General features: G+C 51.6%; 5 protein-coding genes across 5 annotated transcripts; 3 read left to right on the forward strand and 2 right to left on the reverse strand.

Annotated features, from left to right (window-relative positions):
- Positions 1–122: 122 nt before the first annotated feature.
- Positions 123–774, forward strand: GLOTRDRAFT_132885 (uncharacterized protein; the record flags this gene model as incomplete). The annotated part of the gene is made up of 2 exons (XM_007871790.1): positions 123–320; positions 367–774. 2 exons carry the CDS (start codon positions 123–125, stop codon positions 772–774), a joined length of 606 nt encoding a protein of 201 aa, XP_007869981.1.
- Positions 775–2,347: 1,573 nt separating this feature from the next.
- On the reverse strand, positions 2,348–6,719 carry GLOTRDRAFT_96271 (uncharacterized protein; the record flags this gene model as incomplete). The annotated part of the gene is made up of 15 exons (XM_007871791.1): positions 2,348–2,465; positions 2,521–2,588; positions 2,652–2,860; positions 2,917–3,112; positions 3,163–3,386; positions 3,452–3,612; positions 3,663–3,747; positions 3,810–4,037; positions 4,099–4,288; positions 4,340–4,533; positions 4,582–4,672; positions 4,730–4,786; positions 4,837–4,909; positions 6,046–6,285; positions 6,322–6,719. 15 exons carry the CDS (start codon positions 6,717–6,719, stop codon positions 2,348–2,350), a joined length of 2,532 nt encoding a protein of 843 aa, XP_007869982.1.
- Positions 6,720–9,635: 2,916 nt separating this feature from the next.
- GLOTRDRAFT_96272 (uncharacterized protein) lies at positions 9,636–10,190 on the forward strand (the record flags this gene model as incomplete). Its single annotated transcript, XM_007871792.1, has 1 exon — positions 9,636–10,190. The coding sequence occupies one exon, from the start codon at positions 9,636–9,638 to the stop codon at positions 10,188–10,190; it is 555 nt and encodes a 184-aa protein (XP_007869983.1).
- Positions 10,191–13,061: 2,871 nt separating this feature from the next.
- GLOTRDRAFT_117907 (NAD P-binding protein) lies at positions 13,062–14,654 on the reverse strand. Its single transcript, XM_007871793.1, has 9 exons — positions 14,437–14,654; positions 14,288–14,375; positions 14,172–14,232; positions 13,939–14,120; positions 13,811–13,881; positions 13,747–13,755; positions 13,587–13,692; positions 13,408–13,527; positions 13,062–13,338 (listed from the first exon to the last, which is right to left on the reverse strand). Exons 1-9 carry the CDS (start codon positions 14,638–14,640, stop codon positions 13,166–13,168), a joined length of 1,014 nt encoding a protein of 337 aa, XP_007869984.1. The 5' UTR covers positions 14,641–14,654; the 3' UTR covers positions 13,062–13,165.
- Positions 14,655–15,393: 739 nt separating this feature from the next.
- Positions 15,394–16,895, forward strand: GLOTRDRAFT_81108 (NADH flavin oxidoreductase/NADH oxidase). Its single transcript, XM_007871794.1, has 3 exons — positions 15,394–15,740; positions 15,807–16,272; positions 16,335–16,895. Exons 1-3 carry the CDS (start codon positions 15,483–15,485, stop codon positions 16,730–16,732), a joined length of 1,122 nt encoding a protein of 373 aa, XP_007869985.1. The 5' UTR covers positions 15,394–15,482; the 3' UTR covers positions 16,733–16,895.
- Positions 16,896–17,574: the final 679 nt, after the last annotated feature.

Below are 17,574 nucleotides of genomic sequence, written 5' to 3' on the forward strand. Positions count from 1 at the left end.
GAAGGTAGAAGGTGCATTGGCTCACCAGTGACTTCCCAGAAGTGTGCGCCATGACGTGCTGCCAGTTGAAGCCCGTGCTATAGGCACATGGGAATAGTCACAATGACATGCCTCCATCACCTATGTCTCTTGACATCTCCGAGCTTTCGTGCCACCTCGCGGGCCAGCTCGTCGCGGCGCACCCCGCCTATGACGCGCTCTTCGACGGGTTCACACTGGCGGAGGATCGGGGGAACAAGGCAGCGCGCGAGGAGTGGGCGTGCGGAGTGCTCTTCGCAGCTGCGAAGGCGTCAAAGTGGCTCGGCTTGACAGCACACGCCGTTCTCGGGCGCGGTCTCCTGGCCGTACTTCTACCTGTGGCCGCAGCGCCCCGCAGGCCTCATCGAAACTGCGTTCGCGGAACTGGGGCGGCGGTGGCTGCCGATCCTCGATGCGTCAGAACTGGGGCGGCGGTGGCTGCCGATCCTCGATGCGTCACGCGTGGCCTGGGACCGAGGCAATGTGTCGGAGCTTCGACGCCGAGTTGCACTGGCAGCAGACGGCGTCGGGCAGCCCGCGCGACCAGGCGGCGATCGGCGGCCCAAGTTCAACGCGCACGACTGGGAGACGCGCCAGTCGTTCGGTGCATTCATGGAGATGGGCGAGGGCACGATCTCCGAGGTGGTCGTGCTCACACAGGAGAAGCTCTGGCACCGCAAGCATACCAAGCTCGCGGACAAGCGCCAGCAGGCCATCGCCGCGTCCCGCTACGCATCGCGTGAGGAGGGCTACTGAAGCGCGGATGAACTCAGCGAGAAGGAGGAGGACAGGGAGAGCTCGACGAGTTCGAAGAGCAACGACTCGCATGCCACAAGCCCGCTGCTGAGTACGTCTACGCTCAGTACGACCCCTTCCCCGCCGTTTCTCGTGATGAAAAACGACGAGGAAGTACAAGGTCTATGTTAGGTTCCCATACCGGTTTCGCCTGTACTTGAGACTTGGAGATTGCTGCATCCGATTCCCTACATCCCTGTGACTACCTTGCACATGCTGCCGTTTAGTCAAGAGGCCTAGCGCTGAATAGCTCCCTTCTCTTCGGACACATTTGGGAGGCGTCTGACTCTGCTCAGTATCATCCTCTTCCCTAGACAGAGTCGAGCGCCATAACTAGATTGCGATCAAGCCAAGCATGGCGCGATAAAGAAGTCAACGCGACATACCATCATGAAGTCGCGACCACTAGAGTGCGACTGCCGGCTCCAAAAAAGTGGAGCTCGGAGGAACTGGACGATGAGCCCGCGCGTCGCTCTACCCTACGAGAGAGCGGTCGATCTCCGCAACCTATGCTATATAGAATACGACAAATTCATACACGCAGAACTACGTCCGGCGTGGTGGGAACGGGATCGTCTTCGAAGGTCTCGGGTAGTACGCTAATCTCGTCAAGTGTCTTACCTACAGGCCCTTTCCCCTTTCCCCTTGACCTGCAAGCTGATGCTTATCAACTCCTGTGTAGAGCGATATTCTAGATCTCGCTAACGGTGACACAGGTGCTTCGCTTGGGCACAAGCATCCAGCCGAACATGGTCAGCGGTGCAAGTCCCAACGCGAATTCAGCTACCAAAACCTGCTGGACGCTGAACTCGAGAACAATGAATGCTTCGACAGTTTCAAGTCATGGACAGCCACTGTAAACGGCGTCCCCCCCACATGCGGCGGCGGCCGCTCTGTGAGCAACATCCTCGCGCAGGATGTGAACGTCAACAGGGTGATGGTGCCACGGCACCTCTACCAAACCAACGGCGGGTATAGGTGCAGTTCTCCTTCTGACCCTCGTACTTTCTGAGGCCCGTAGGATACTATGTTTGCGTCGCAACACCCATGTTGCATGCGAAACCTTCAAGACTGCCAGTACAGCTTAGTGTAACGGTCAAGGCGACCGAAACCGAAGCACAGGCGTAGAACGGGAGACGAGCAGACGCTGAGACCGTACTGGCGTTGATTCGACGGGGAAAAGGGGAGAGTACAGGGAGCTACCGGTATAAGTGACCGTTCGACTACTCCTAACTGTCAGATACCGGAAACGGAAGCCGAAAGGTACATGGTAGATACGATGTCATCCGCGAGGGCCGTCGGCCGAATACATGCTTGCACTGCGTTCTAGAGCCAGAGTCCGTTGTCTATCTAAGAGTGACCGTTAAGATAAACATAAGACAAAATAGGAAATAGTCCATTGAAACATAGGAAGTGGCTGTGACGGCCTTAACCGTCACACTTAGATATAAAGTAAAATTGAAATATATTGTACAAGCTGAACCCGTATATACTCATTCCGTACTCGCAAGTCATCATACTCGGTGTGCTGCTCCTATGCTGTCAAAGGTCCTAAGCCCAGGTCCTTGCAAATAACATTGCACTGATGCAATCTCTTGAACTCATCGACCCCCCTCTGCCCGCGGTCATGATAATGTGAACCTCCATTCGACCTATGTTTTGATCCTTGAGTGAATATAGCTAGAGCAATGGTACCTTGACACTCACGTGTATGTATGGCAATAAACAATGCAAGCGGGATGCATCCGTGTCGGAGCGAGATCTGATCGTGAAAACTACGTGTTAGTGAATCGCATGAGCCATGTATTGAAATACATACACTTCACAAATGCGCTTACACTTTCCGAGCCGTCACTATCTTTCTCATAAGAGAAATGGCAGAATGCGTGGAGCGCTTCCTCCAGCGCCGACTTCGAATCGCCCATTCCCGAAACGACTGGAAGGGAATTCCAGTCATACTCATCTTCCCACTCATAGCAAAGCCAGCTAAGTCCCTGTGCAGATACCTGATCTGCTTCAAGCACATTGTACCTGGCGACATCAAAGCCTGGAAGAATGACTCGTTTTCCCGGTCAAATCCTCCATTGCATGGCTGTGACATACCTTCAATATCCACCCCAGCAATTGCAGCCCTCTTGCGGAATCGAAACATCAAATCTTCTACTGCAGTATGGCGTACCAGCATTCTATGGACTGTGTTGTCCTTCGACGGTTCATCATCCTCCGTCAGATGTGATTCCAAGAGTGCATACTTAAATACTCCCTCCGAGTGTCCGGGGTGTGTCCACTCGCCCACAGCCTGCAAAGCATCTCAGACAGGTGGCAAGGCTGTCGTGACTAGAGACGCACCGGATATATAGTAAATGGTCCTATCTCTGAAAGCTTGTGGGGGAATATTTTCAGATTTCCGCATGTCACCTCACCATCCGGAGGGAAGACAACGGCTGGGATGAGGGCTGGTTCGTGTGGGACATCTTCTGAACCGAGATCTTCGGTGGCACCTGGGACCTCCTCTACGAATGCACCCTCACCCATCTTCACATGGAAACACCGATACTCCACACCTTCGAACACTGAACACGGTGTTCAGATATCAGAGTAGCCATCAAAGTCAACAACTTATGTGATGTCGGTGGACCATCAGTGTCCGATGCTTGTGGAAGTCCACACTTCCTGTTCAGGTCACAATGCATCGGCAAGAAGCCGAGGTCCTGGCAAAGCTTCGTGCAGCGATGTTCCATCATGAGCTGATGAATCCCCTGTCGACTGCGGTCATGGGAATCCCAAACTTGGTCTTCCCTGCATAGCCATGCTCAGAGCAGTTCGTTATGGGGTCAAGGACCACTCACGATTGGTAGTTCACATCATATATGGTAATGTGACTCCGGCTGGCAGTGCCATCAAATACATTCAGTGTGATAGAGTGATAGAATGCTTTGTAGTAATAGAAGTTTGGAAGTGAGTGCTCCTCAGTGAACGACGATCAGCATGTCTACCTTGAATCGTTGAGAAAGCTGCCTTCATATCAAGATCAATCAAGGAGTAGTGCAGCAGGGCACTGCAGACCTCGTGCACGGTTGGCTCCGATATAGTGGGCGTGACATCTTGCAAGGGTGAGACCTCAAGCTTCGTGCCCTCACTGATCCACTGGCGTGCTAACCAGTAATCACCAGCCTTCGGTCCTGTATTGGCACTGATCAAGGTCGCATCCATGACCTGAATGTCTATGATGAGCCATACAAGGTCAGCACACCGGTTTGAATGGGAGGATTCCCGGATACGCACTGCCCACGTCCTTATGCTTTATGCTGCAGAGCGTCGAAAAGCGCTGCACAATCTCATGGCACAATGTGAGCTTTTTGAAGTCCATCTTGAGAAGCTTTTGATTCTTGGCTTGGAGATCTGCCACGAGTCCACCATCACATTCAAGTGAATGGTATGAGCTCGCTCCATACTCCTTCCCATTCCATGACATCTGTGGGGTACGTCAGTAAGGCCTTCGTGCCAGCAGTTCAGAACCCCAGACCTTGTAGATGTCTTTCAGTTCTGACCTGATAATAGGGCTGCAATCCAGGTCGACATGGGCATCTTGATGGACAGCAACAAAATAGAGACGCCTCTGACTGGTTGAAAGGCATTTGTATGTGGTCACTTCCAGTGCCACTCTACTGATCCCATGGCTGAGAGATCTACCCAGGTCAGAAACCGCGCCCCGCAGTCCTATGGTTGAACTTAGTACTAAGTGGATCCACATTTCATCCTACGTACGCTTCAGAGGAGGTGGGATCCGTATCTTTGGAACATCATCCCTTTCATCAAGATCAAGATGTCGCTTGAGTCCGCTAGGGGCAATGATGACCTGCAGCGACTTGATTAGCACCAGATACTTCACAATACTCGTATCGGTGGTACATACACTATCACTGTTGTAGCCGTCACCTTGCTCACTCGCACTCTCGGGTTCATCGGGCTCCTATCGCTCATTGTCTGGAAATAAATCACCAAAGCAAGGAGCTGACGTACTCTTTTCGGATATTCCACTTTGACCTTGACTTCGAGAAGCCCGGCCTTCAGGTTTCTATGACCATCCGGAAGACTATGGCGGGCGCAAGCAGTTGATTCAGATTCCAGATATGAGTTTGGTAGATCGGTTACTCGCAGAGTACACACCCGAGAAATTATTCCAGTTCGGATCGGACTAGACGGTGGCTTTGGCGGAGCAGCTATTCGAGGCCATCGGATGTCCCGCCCTGAGTGCATCACAAGGCTGGGCGGTGTTCAAAGCAATGATTAGTGTACTGGATGTCATGATACACTCGAGAACTTAGACATTTTACCTGATAGATATCAATCATTTCTCGTATCTTACGCAGATGGGACTTTATTGTTTGCAAATGTTTGGTTGTAGTGTTTTCTATAGTCCTCTGCGAAATCGTCTCTTCATGTTCCGCCTCTCATCATATACTCGCCCAATATTATTGTTTGCGCCGATGCTGATCCACTCGTCCTTTAGCTCTCCGTGATTCTCGCTGTCTCACTGTTGTGCGTGGTATGATGTCTCAACATGCTTTTTTGTTCATTGTGTTCTGTATGTCTATGTCTCAGTCTTTTTGTTCGCTGCGCATGCTCTGTCACCTGCGCCGTACTTGCGCTCAAACTCGGTGATAAATGGCTCGTTATTCATTACACTACTCAGTGCAAGGCGGTCAATCCTAATACAATGACGTAATTTGTAGCCTGGCAAGTCCAAATGTCCCCAAGGTCTTTTGCGACGGTGAGGTGAGTGAACACCACTCATGCATCTGCGCCCATCGCCTTAAGTGTCCCATTCCTGCTTATATGAAGTGGTGCTGCGAAGCCTCAACTGGTCCGACAACGATATCGTCGGTTACCACTCCATCAGGTGCTCTGCACTTAGAGAGTAGAGATGGTCGACAGCAGACAGAGTTGCGTGTTTGTAGTGCCACGCATGTCAAACACATATATTTTTAAATAAATGCTCGTCGCCAGATAAAGGCAAGGGTTTGGGGTCCTAGAGTTAAGCGAGTCGGACTGTGAAGCGTAGGAGCATGCGTGACGGAGCAACTTGACCTGGCGGTTCTCGGCCACCGTACTGGACTCCAAGGTCTGGATCGAAGTCTAGATACTTGTGAGATGATGAAAGGGTCGGGCGAAGCGCCTGAACGCTCACCCAATTCGTCGTACAAATCGCGCCTGAGCCAGTCGACGTACCACGCTTGCTCGGATAGCATCCAGTAGATTTCAAAGAGCTCGTGCAATTCGCTGTCGTTAGAAATCTGGTTGAAGAAAAGCTCTTTGTATTCCAGCCAGTTGTCGATACCTGTCCCGGGCACTGCGCTTTCGTCCGGGTGAAAAGCAAGTGCATAAAGCCAGAAACGATACATGGCGCGATGGAAACGGACACGAGAAATATCGGAGAGGGTGCTCCGTAACATCGGATAAGGCTTCTCGCTACAAAAATCAGACATCATGACTCACAATTAAGACCTAGTAAGGATGAACTCATACGTCATTTCATAGTAAAGCCCTTCCAGCTCAAGAACAATGCGGGCGTTCCGAGCGAGAATATGAGCCTCCTGGGGTGTGATTAACGTATTCAGGACTTCCTCCTCAGATGGCCACTTGCTAGGATCGCGCCCGTGGTCGTCATTCTGGCAATGACGCACAACTCTCAGTGCTTGCGGTAAAGCAGGTCCTATCTGGTTGTAGGCGACTGATCGCACCACATATATTGGATGGTGCTTGAAGATGTCATGTATCTGCCTGGATACCGGGACCATTGCAGATAACGAGGAGAAATCTGGGAGAAATTGCATGATATGGACGAGGATGTCGTGGATCGCGAAGACAGACAAGACATTCGAGCCTCCGATGATTCCGACCATCTTTCTTGAGGAGAAGATTCAAGATGTCAACGTATTAGGTATTTCATGCACGTCAGTGAAGTAAGAACCCTACTTGAGCACTACGGATTGCAGGATCGCGGTCAAGGTGATACGAGGACCGACTCCGAATCATTCGTCTCGTTCGGCTGAAACCGGACGACTCGTGCGAGTCTGCGCCACGGACGTGAAATATGTATGTACACTCGACTCTGTCTTAACCCATACCTGTCATAACCCATAACCTGTAATAACCCATAGGTTTTTAGCTTCCATCAACATGATAGATAGTAAAAACCCATAAGTCTGCCGTATCCCATAATCCATAAAACAACCTATATTAGGAAGGTACAGGTCTCCTTCCCACGAGAATCTGGACCATCTGGACCCTTAATTTTTGGTTCTCGTGGTATTTCAGAAGATAACCCATATCAGACTCAAGATTCCGTATCTAAACGTTGTCATAAACGACGTCCCGCCTATACCGCGTAGGCTGTCTGTCACGCTTACTAGGTAGTCACACAATGTCACACGTTCTGGTAACCCATAGTCTGCAGAAACCCATAACTTTTGGGTTCCCCGACCCGTTATGGGTTAAGACAGAGTCGACTGTAGTTTGAGGCATAATTTACAGTAAATTTAGACAAAAAGGAACTAAACCGACACACAGGGAGGATATGTTGATTATTCAATTGATTGCTTCTAGGCCCCCTGAAAATACCCATAGTGGTCTGATACCAGTTTTGGTAAAAATCACCCTCAACTGGGTGCCAGGTCTGATACAGTTTTGGTAAAGGACCTGCCGGTGGGATCAATCTTGGATACCAATTTTCGGGTAAAAACAGGCATCCAGAGCAAAGGTCAGATACTATTTGGGTAACAATTATGGCCACAACAGTGCCACAACTTGCCACAATAATCAGGTGGCGACATTCTTGGATTCCATATACACCAGTGCACCTTGGAGAGGCTCATAAAGCCCATACATAACTGAATCTGGTATCACCGCAGGCACTGGAATTTTTTTGTGAACAAATAAATATCCTCAAGCCCTCAGGTTGGATACCAATGTTTCGGTCAAAATCACATCTAAGGCGAGAGGTCGGATACTTTTCGGGTAAAACACATCCCAATATGGTAATTTTGGTTTCAGTAAAAATGGGGGGAAAGTTGGTATCTGGTATCAGACCTCTATGGGTATTTTCAGGGGGCCTTTGCTGTTTTCAGAAAACGTGGCACGTGACCAACGCGCATGATCTCGCGCTCTCAGATGCGTCTCCGCAGCTCCGCATTTTCGAATTTTATCTCGCTCGTCACTGCCTCATTTGATGTGATTCAGCATGTTTTCATCCCCTAATCATGTCCTTGAATTCTCCTTGTAATCTATATCTACTTTCAAGAATATTACATGATATAACACCTATTTATGTGTGGTTTGATCCATGCAGGACAGATGAAGAGGATGAGCAAGCATGCACTTTCTGCGACTCCTATCCACAATTCCAGGCTTCACAGCATGTTCATCCATAGATTACAGGTATATATCATTACATTGGTCCACATCTGAGAGGACATGGCAGAGTACAAGATTCAGAGAACAGGCCAGTACATCAACCAACAACGAATGCAACACCATCCAGCATCCAGACCTCCTCCCCCTACCAAAACCATCCCATATCCTGTCCAAATATCCAGACTGCCCATCCAAGTCCTCACTCAGTTCAGCAGCTCATCCCAGCTTCCATGAAAATTCCCAACTCTACAGCATCCCCAGAAATCAGTACATAGTGCATAGAAAGAGAAGCAAGAGACTTATCCACAAGAAACATATGCCGGGCCCTGCCCTAGAATTTCAGCTGTCAGACACAAGTTGAATCACAACAAATGAGGCAGCGACGAGCGAGATAAAATTCGAAAACGCGGAGACGTGTCTGGAAGCGTGAAATCGTGCGCGTTGGTCACTCTGAAAACGGCAATAAATGCCTGGTTAAATATTTAGCTGGCAATAATAGCTGTATAATCACCATACACGCATTGCACAAACTGTGATGGCTGCCTGCAATCAGGTCTAGCTGGTTGATGAGGTTGACACTACACTGCTGCTCCTATTTGTCTCGGCTTTGTGTTGTGTGTTGACGTTAAGTGCTGCAGTGTATCATAGTGTGGCCGCAGTTGGCTGGGATCACTAATGCCGGTAGTGTGGGAAATTGCATTTTGAGGTCCCAGAAACCCCTGCAGAGCAGGGGCATTCTATCATGTCTATTATCACCATGAACTCAACATAAAATAGGCAATTGCATGCTCCCATGTCCACTGTGACATTTGACTGCATTGACACTGGTTTGCCAGGACTGCTAGCTTAGTCTTAGGGTTCCCCAATGACTGTAGCAACCCAGTGTCATGTACTGGACGCCATTTCAGAATCCTGATAAGCCACATCGGTGAAATCACCAATGTGTCTTATGTACTATAGGTGTGGACTTTTAGATCAATCAAAGAAATCAAATTGAAGGAGAGAGAGAAAGAGATGTTAGGATTGGATTGTATTGGCCGCTTTCAGCAGCCACAATAACCAAATAGGTACAAACAGTTTCGCATTTCTGGGAATTGTTCTACTCTGCTGCTCTATACTAGGCTCCAGTTTGTGTCTGTGTCTGTGTCTGTGTCTCTGGGCATCCTTGGTGTCCTTCTGGTCTATCCCTGCCACTAATGTGGTTGGCAGTGCCATGCCACCCTGCCATGCCAGCTGCCAGCAGTGGAAATGCCGGCTGGCAGGCCCAAAGGGCTCTGGCAGGATGTGGCAGGAAATAAAGAAAATACCAGTATTTAATTGATTTCCCCCATATCTTGGTGGGTAAGTGTGATGAAACATGGGAATATTGCTGATATGGCCTCAATCATGCTCTCAAGGGGGACAAAATGGCATCAAACGCCCCAACAACCAATGGATTCTGGTTGGATGTCCATACCAAGTCCATTGCAAGTCCATACTATGGTCTAGCATTGGTCTCTGATTGGTCCAGGAAAAATGTCCCATGGTACCCTGCTAGGTCCTTGCCACCTGGCGAAAGTGGCGGTTGCCATCCACACTACCCGATGGGTAAACACGCAGCAACACTCTTTTTGGGCTTTAAGAAGGGGACGACCGCCTCGGCCCTGCTTGGTCCACGTCGGTGGCGACGCGATGCTAGGAAGGGAACGGTGTGGGGAAGTATGCCCTTTTTCTTCTCACGAGCGGTAGCAACAACTCTTGAGGATGTGGCAGTCCGCTCAAGCAGGAGATCAGGGGTTGTCGCCAATCAGCATCTTGCCAGAATGCTCGGACATGTCTCGGTGTTCGCGTGGCTTAGTTTCTATAGGGTGTGGCAAGTACAGACGGCGGTGAATGCCGGTTTGAGGAAGACACGAGCGATAAGATTCTCGGGGGTGGAGATTGTGCTGGTGGCCACTCGATGTTGGCAGACGTTTGCGTAACACGTAAGTGGCTATCGGACCACGGCTATATTGACGTCAAACGATCTTGCAGAGTGGAATACCATGGCCTCAAGAACCTAATAAATAGAGCTACAGGATGCGCTGTCCGACGTTATTACTGAGCGACTAATGCACTGAAGGATCCAACACAAGGATCGGGACACAAAGCCCGAATATAAGGTACAGCAGTATAACTAATCAAAATCCCGAAGGGACGCGACGTGAATGCCTACTTACCTCTGGCTGTGTACTCTGGACAGCACCAATGTAGTACGTTCCTTGGGTTACCGTCTCTAGGGCACATCATTGATACCATAACCCAGGGTCTACAGGAGGTAGCAGGATCATAGACGTCCCTATGACAAGCGTACTTCAGCCTCCCGAATATCACGCATTACTTTGCAGCCACTCACCAGCATGACAAATCTCACCGCTATACTTGTGCCCCCAATATATGACCGGCGACCAGTCGTCGACAAGGTTAACTAGAGTCTGGAGATGCCCGTAGGTAGCCGGCTGGTATCCTTTCGGTCGCCATATCGCGACTACAAACACAAAGAAGGCCAAACCAAACAGAAGGGCGGATAACACTACGACCTGAGTAAGGGCGTCATCACAATCGATACAAACGTAAGTCGCATGGAAGGAATCCGCAGGAATACTCACGAAAAGCGGTCTTATTGTCAGCGCCGACTGCGCCGTAAACCCTGCTCTGGCGACCATGCTCGAATTCTGACTTTGACTTAATACTTGGAAATTGACCGCCGTACCAGAAACCCAGTGACAGACGGGCTTCGCAAGCAGCAGAAGCACGCTTGCCCAGTTGTTGACTACAGCCATAATGGGGTTCAGCGATCGCGCCCCCTTTTCCTTGCAGGCGCTCCGCCAGTTCGCCTCATCCCGCGACATGAGCACCGTCAGCTCCGCGACATGAAGGGCTAGCGTCACGGGGAATTGAATCAAGCAGATGACAGCGAGTGCCCACGCAAGCCTAGTCACGGGCAGCACGCCCTCGCCGTACCCGGAGATGGTCATGGACGTGCTCAGATCGTTCCACATGCTACAGTCCCCGCGCAGGCGCTTCATCGCGAACACGAAGCTGCCCAGGAACAGGACGGCGAGGGCGATCGGGAAGAGCACAATGAGCCGCACGCTCTCGCGCCAGCCGCTGATCTCCCAGAGCGTCGGCTGCCTCCCGCGGGGAAGCACCGGCGTCTGGTCGACCGGGTGCCCGTCGTCGATACCCCGCATGCACCGCCCCGGGATGCGCTGTGTTATGCCCTGGGAAAGCAATGCGGGCCCGACATCAACGATACTGCTGCTCCAGGTGGGGATGTTCGAGCACACGACTGCAATAGTAGATAATCCTGCCTGGATGATTATAGCTGTGCCCAGGATGATGAGCGGGAGGTACGAGCACAGAACAGCGCGTTGATCCTGCGCAGAGATGAAGACGAAGGAGGTGGAGCTGTTGGTGGCTATAAGGGTGATGAATAGGAGTACATTGTACGAGCGCCCGTTGATCCACCCTCCGGAGGCGGTTATGAAGCGCAGGTTCGCGTTGAACTCGAGCCTCCGTTCCCGTAGCAGCTGCCACTTCAAGGCCGTACCATGGGCGAAGCCAGTGGCTTCAGTGACTAAGGTTACCGCGAGGTAAAGAGGGAGGGGTAACACCTCTGCTGGGACGCTGCCCAGAAGAACCAGCCTCCAGCCCTCTTTCTGCCCCACGACGTACTCGTCGGATCTGTTGATACACAAGTCGACACCCACGAAGAGCAGAGCTGCGCCGACGAGGAAGCTCAGGACGAGGCCGATAGCTGAGAGTACCTTCGCGAGCGAACCTTCATCGTATGAAGGTCGATATGCGGCCTTTTCCAGTCTGCCGGCGTAGTCGTAGTCAAGAGTGGGGATAGGCGCCGACGGCGCGTAGAACGAGGACGACCTGCTGCTAAAGGCCGTGGACCCTCTCGCATGTCGTGATTTCAGGGGTTGAGACTCGGGAAGAGAACGATTCCGGATGGCAATTTCTAGACAAGAGTTAAGCATCAAGCTATATGAGGCTTCACGTATCCTTACCGAAGGATGAGAAGGGAGACGAGTCCTGACATTGGTTCAGGGCAGCCGGATCGAAAGGGAATGCGGCCCTCGAGTTGGGGAGGAACTTCATCTCCCTCCCCTAGCCACAGGGGGTATATGGAGCAAGCGACAAAGGGATGCGGCAGGCCTGGGGTCGAGTGTGGGGCAGAGCGCGAATGGGGTCACCACCGAGGCGTTCGAGGGAGGGGTTATTACCTCGGCAACGTACATCTGCCCAGGACTGTTTACTTCGGTAATGAAGCGGCCTACCTTGGGCAGCGCTAGTAGTTTGACATGAGAAGATCCCAGGCACACCTTTCAATCCACGAGGCAATGCTGTGATGTGCAGTCCTCTCTTTTGCAGAACGGTCGTGGAGAAATAATACTAAACAAAACCCCTCTGTTTGTAACGACGTACCTGCACTGTAATCATTCCCTGCAAGATCTTCTTTCCGATGCAACACGCAGTATATAGGTAGGAACCAGACCGCTGTCAAGACGTGAACCGGCGGTACTAGTACCGTACCTGAGACATGTCAATCTCGTAAACTAATCAATGTAGATCCGTTCAATAGTGTCGGATCAGTACGACCAAGGGACGACGGGTTGTCCGAAAAGGTTTAATGTAAGCTGGGGAGTGGCAGAGCAAGGAATAAGGCGCTGCAGCTGTTGGAAGCCACAAAATAAAATACGCTGATAGAACTTAGTTAACGCCCTTCGTGCGCACCTTGCGACTGCGCACTGCTTTGGTACAGGATGAACAACAGAGAGTTCAGTCGTTCTCTCATCAACCACGAGGAAACGACGGAGCCCTCCATTATCGACCCTTAGCAAGCAGCTCCATTCAGTATCAGTATATCCTACCATGTTACCAACCTCTTCGCTTGAAATCCTCCAAACTATCCTTTCACGCACTCCTCCATACTGATATACTCATCTATCCCCAGCACTCTCTTGGCCTTCGAGTTATCATACTGGATCATGTGCACGACGTCAGGCTTCTTCCCCGCGCCTGGCACACCTTTCGTTAGCCTGTCGGCGGGGTACACACCCACGGCGTTGGCAGCGTCGACTATGTCCCCGATTATTGTATCAGTGAAGTGAGTAGTAGGGAAGACGAAGGCAGACAGGAGGGGCGTACCGAAGTCCTGGAACTTGAAGGGCCCAGCGGAGACGATAATCCGCTCCCAGCTCGCGGCTTCTTTCTCGAGGACAAGGACGTGCGCGCGTGCGAGGTCGCGAACGTCGATCCACGAGCCGCCTGTAAGTGGGAGGTTGTCAGCGGAGACGTTACGGTTAGGGTACAAGTGTGGTGCGAACCTTGGGTGGCTAGCGCCTGTTCGTCCTTGCCTTTGAGGAGGGTGGTGTATAGGTCGGCTTGGGAGGTGTTGAGTTCATCGGGCGACGATATTTCGTGGATGGTGGGCTATGCAGGAGACCTTGAATATATAGAGAAGGGGCCTATGATGCGAGAGCTTACACCGTATACCTAAACACAGACAGGAATCAGTACATTGCAAGAGGGGGAAGCATGCGCGAAGTACATAAGGAGGATTTAGAGTCACGAGATCCCATTTCATCGATTCTTTATTCTTCCGTACAAACTCCCAAGCAGCTAAGCACTTCCGGTCAAGCCATTTTCTGCACCACAAAAGCATTACGGTATACTAACCTTTCTCGGCCAGTGTCTTGCTAGCCCTATACCAGCTGAACTTCGGTGCGCTCTTCCCGTCCCGTTCCACGTCGTCGATGGGCTTCTGAGCCCAGTCTGCCTCGGTGAAGACTTTGGGTGCGTCGAAGGGGTCCATGACGGCGGCCGTGGAGGAGGTGATGACGACGCGTCTTACGTCGGACCTGATGATCTGTAAGTGTGAGTCTATGCGATAGTGTACGACATAGACTCACCCGTACTTCAGGGCACTTTGGAGGATGCCCGTTGTGCCTTTAACGGCGGGCTGTATGAGATCTGAGTGAATACGTATATGTGAGGTCAGTATGGGGATGACAGGAGTGCTACGAACCGCTGGGATCTTGCGCATTGTAATGGAACGGCGAAGCGACGTGCTCGATAGCATCTATGCCTTTCACCGCGTCGTCGAACGCTCCGTCCTATAATTTACAGTCACCTGACCACCCACATTTCGCTATCGGGAACTAAAGAAATATTTACCTTTCCGATGTCTTCGACTACTACTACTTCGAACTTGGCACCATACTCCCCAAACAGTTTCTTCACGTGCTCTCCCTTCGCCGCAGAGCGCACGGTACCCCGGACAACGTACCCTTGCTCCAGGAGGCGGCGCACCACCCAGACGGCGATGTATCCGTTTGCTCCTGTGACGAGGACTTTGCTGCGAGGTGCAATAGCAGGCATAATGTTCACTCAGGCGACCCTGAATGTTACAACATCCGCCTCGAACACCTCGATATTTATCCATGTCGCAGACCGGGGCATGCCGTTCTTACTAATTTGCAGAACCTCGATTATGAGATCGTAAAGCGTGACAACCTTCTAGTCGGGGACGCGAGTCAACTTGCACACGATACAGATCAAAAGCACACTATCCGGCCACGCCACTGGCAGAGAATGTAGTGCAGATATATCTGGTGCAAGCGCAAGCTCCGTCATGCAAGCTCCGTCAGTCCGTACCCTTCCAAAGACTGTGTTAAACGTTGACGATACCGGAAGGAGACCAGAATCTGAGAACGCAGATGGCGAAAGACAAAACGCATGCACCAGCCTGGGGTCGTGAGTCAGCGGAGCGAGGCGTGATTCGTCTTTTGCCACCCTCGCTGAGGACCTCATCCCTCGACGACTGCTTTATGCGATGGCTGGCTCTAGTCTTCGTATCAGACAGCTCTAGGCGACACAGTGAACAGAGAGTGCTCCGAATGACTAGGGTTCGGTGAAACGCAAATTGCGCGGTGCAATATCGTGTGTGCATCTCGACCACGTTTTGGTCAAATGGAGTTCGATATCAGAAAATACGTATCACTGGGGTAAACGTTGGGACTCATGCAAGATGCTATGACTCGGGCTAGAAGGCGATCCCTGTCGTAACCAACCTGCAACGCCGCAAGGCGCGCATCAGTCGGGCGTTTAGCGATGGGGCATGCTGCAGCATAACCGCGATGAGGAACACGCACGATGTTCTCGGCATAACTCACTCATAAAAGTATGCACTCCCTTCTGGAGTCCACCATCCGCCTTCCATCATGAGCACAAAGCTATTCGAGCCCATCAGAGTGGGCGACGTGCAACTCCAGCACCGGGTCGTGATGGCCCCCATGACCCGATTTCGCGCCGACGAGCGAGGCGTCCTCCCGGATATGGCTGTAGAATACTACGCGCAGAGGGCGAGCACTCCTGGTACGCTCATTATCAGCGAAGCAGCTATAATTGCGGAGAAAGCAGGCGGGTACGACCATGTGCCTGGGATTTGGACGGACGAACAGATTCAGAGCTGGAGAAAGGTGGGTACACAACCTTGCCCGCGTTATCCTCCGTTACCCTCAGAACGTTAACCTCAACCCGTATAGGTTACGGACGCCGTGCACAGCAAAGGCTCCCACATCTTCTGCCAACTCTGGGCGCTCGGCCGCGCCGCCAATCCCGAAGTCCTCGCGCGCCATAACATCCCTTACGTCTCCGCTTCTGCGCTCCCCCTCCCTGGTGTCGCCACTGTGCCCGGCATCGCCCCCGAGTCCGGACGGGATGGCGCCCCGCGTCCGCTCACCGCCCAGGAGATTCACGAGTACGTGGCATGGTACGCCCAGGCAGCGCGGAACGCGATAAAGGCGGGATTTGATGGGATTGAGATCCATGGGGCGAATGGGTATTTACCGGACCAATTCTTGCAGGACGTGAGCAATGAACGGACAGACCAATATGGCGGGAGCGTGGAGAATCGTGCGAGGTTCGGGTTGGAAGTTGTCGACGCAATCTGCAAAGCCATAGGCGAGAGTCGGGCCGCGATCAGGATAAGTCCTTGGGAGCGGTTCAATGGTGATACACTTGAACCATCGTTTTCGTCTTCTCTTTGATGGCTTACGACCTTTGTGTGATAGGATCGGGTATGAAAGACCCCATACCAACCTTCTCGTACTTCGTCCGCGCGCTGCGCGACGCCCACCCGCACTTCGCGTACGTGCACGTCACTGAGCCGCGCGTCCTCGGCGACCTCGACCGCCAGGCGGCACTCGGCAGCTCGAACGACTTCATCCGCAAGATATGGTCCCCGAAGCCCCTCATCTCTGCAGGGGGCTACACGCGGGAGCTCGCGGTAGAGGCCGCGGAGAAGGACGGCAGCCTACTGGTGGCCTTTGGGCGATATTTTATTTCGAATCCGGATTTACCGAAGCGGTTGGAGAAGGGAATTCCGCTGACGAAATATGATAGGAGTACGTTTTATACCCAGGGGAAGGGGGGGTACATTGATTATCCCTTCGCTGAGGAAGATGTTTGAGACGAATGTGCTACCCGCATATTGGGCTGCATACCCACTAGCAGGGCTATGTCTTGTAGACAGGGCACAGGACAACTGTTATCTGACCTTTATATAGAAGTGCTATCCTCCCGGTGTTGGTGTCAGTGATGCATGTCCCCTGTCATGGTTTATTATGATTTTGTGCGTAAAGTCGGGAGTGTTGCGTAGCTGCGCGGCACCCTGCCTTATATTCTCATGGTCAATCCCAGTGGCAGTAAGGGTTCACCGGCAAGTCTACACTTTCTATATAGCCACAATCGTGTGTAGAAGGTAATGCTATTGCCTCTCTTGACTCCCCTGAGAAAGTTGACTAAGTATGGTTGACCTACTTCTTCTCAGGTCCTAGCGGGCAATTTTGCAAGGTGGCTGCGCTGGTGGCAGTTATACTATAGGCGTGGCGAAATAGATCTATAACTGAGTTTGAATGATATAGTTCGGACTTCGAATTGCTATACTGTATTCGGTAGGTGTTCTCACGCTTGTGGCACCGCATGCACATGCCATCCTCCAGCCTCCCTACCTTTTCACGACGCGTGCAAGCTTCCTACTGAAGCGATCCCATCCACAACTGTTTGTAAAATGAAAGAGATATATTTTTTTGGAAAATTTGTCCGGAAATGCGCTCTTTTGCCGCTTATGGTGCTATTTCACTCCCAAAATTGGGGCTGAAGAGTTATATCTGTACTGTGAGATCCGGGACACATAGCTAGGTAGAAGTACTATAGGTGGGTAAGTGACAAGTGATTCATTGAGTTTGGGATGCATAAAGTGAGTGGCGTGACAGCACCACCGAAAGAAAAATGATTTTGACTTCCAGGTTG

Source organism: Gloeophyllum trabeum (assembly GCF_000344685.1).
Source record: "Gloeophyllum trabeum ATCC 11539 unplaced genomic scaffold GLOTRscaffold_00015, whole genome shotgun sequence".
Classification (NCBI taxonomy): Eukaryota; Fungi; Basidiomycota; class Agaricomycetes; order Gloeophyllales; family Gloeophyllaceae; genus Gloeophyllum; species Gloeophyllum trabeum.

What these genes read in the sequence shown, in the direction of transcription:
- GLOTRDRAFT_117907 (XM_007871793.1), bottom strand. Translation starts at nt 14,640, where the DNA reads ATGCCTGCTATTGCACCTCGCAGCAAAGTCCTCGTCACAGGAGCAAAC. An exon ending in TAGTCGAAGACATCGGAAAG is followed by an intron (nt 14,376 to 14,436) that starts GTAAATATTTCT and finishes TGTAAATTATAG; the next exon opens with GACGGAGCGTTCGACGACGC. An exon ending in CTTCAAGTTCCAGGACTTCG is followed by an intron (nt 13,339 to 13,407) that starts GTACGCCCCTCC and finishes TCGGGGACATAG; the next exon opens with TCGACGCTGCCAACGCCGTG.
- GLOTRDRAFT_81108 (XM_007871794.1), top strand. Translation starts at nt 15,483, where the DNA reads ATGAGCACAAAGCTATTCGAGCCCATCAGAGTGGGCGACGTGCAACTC. An exon ending in AGATTCAGAGCTGGAGAAAG is followed by an intron (nt 15,741 to 15,806) that starts GTGGGTACACAA and finishes CAACCCGTATAG; the next exon opens with GTTACGGACGCCGTGCACAG. An exon ending in TCCTTGGGAGCGGTTCAATG is followed by an intron (nt 16,273 to 16,334) that starts GTGATACACTTG and finishes TTTGTGTGATAG; the next exon opens with GATCGGGTATGAAAGACCCC.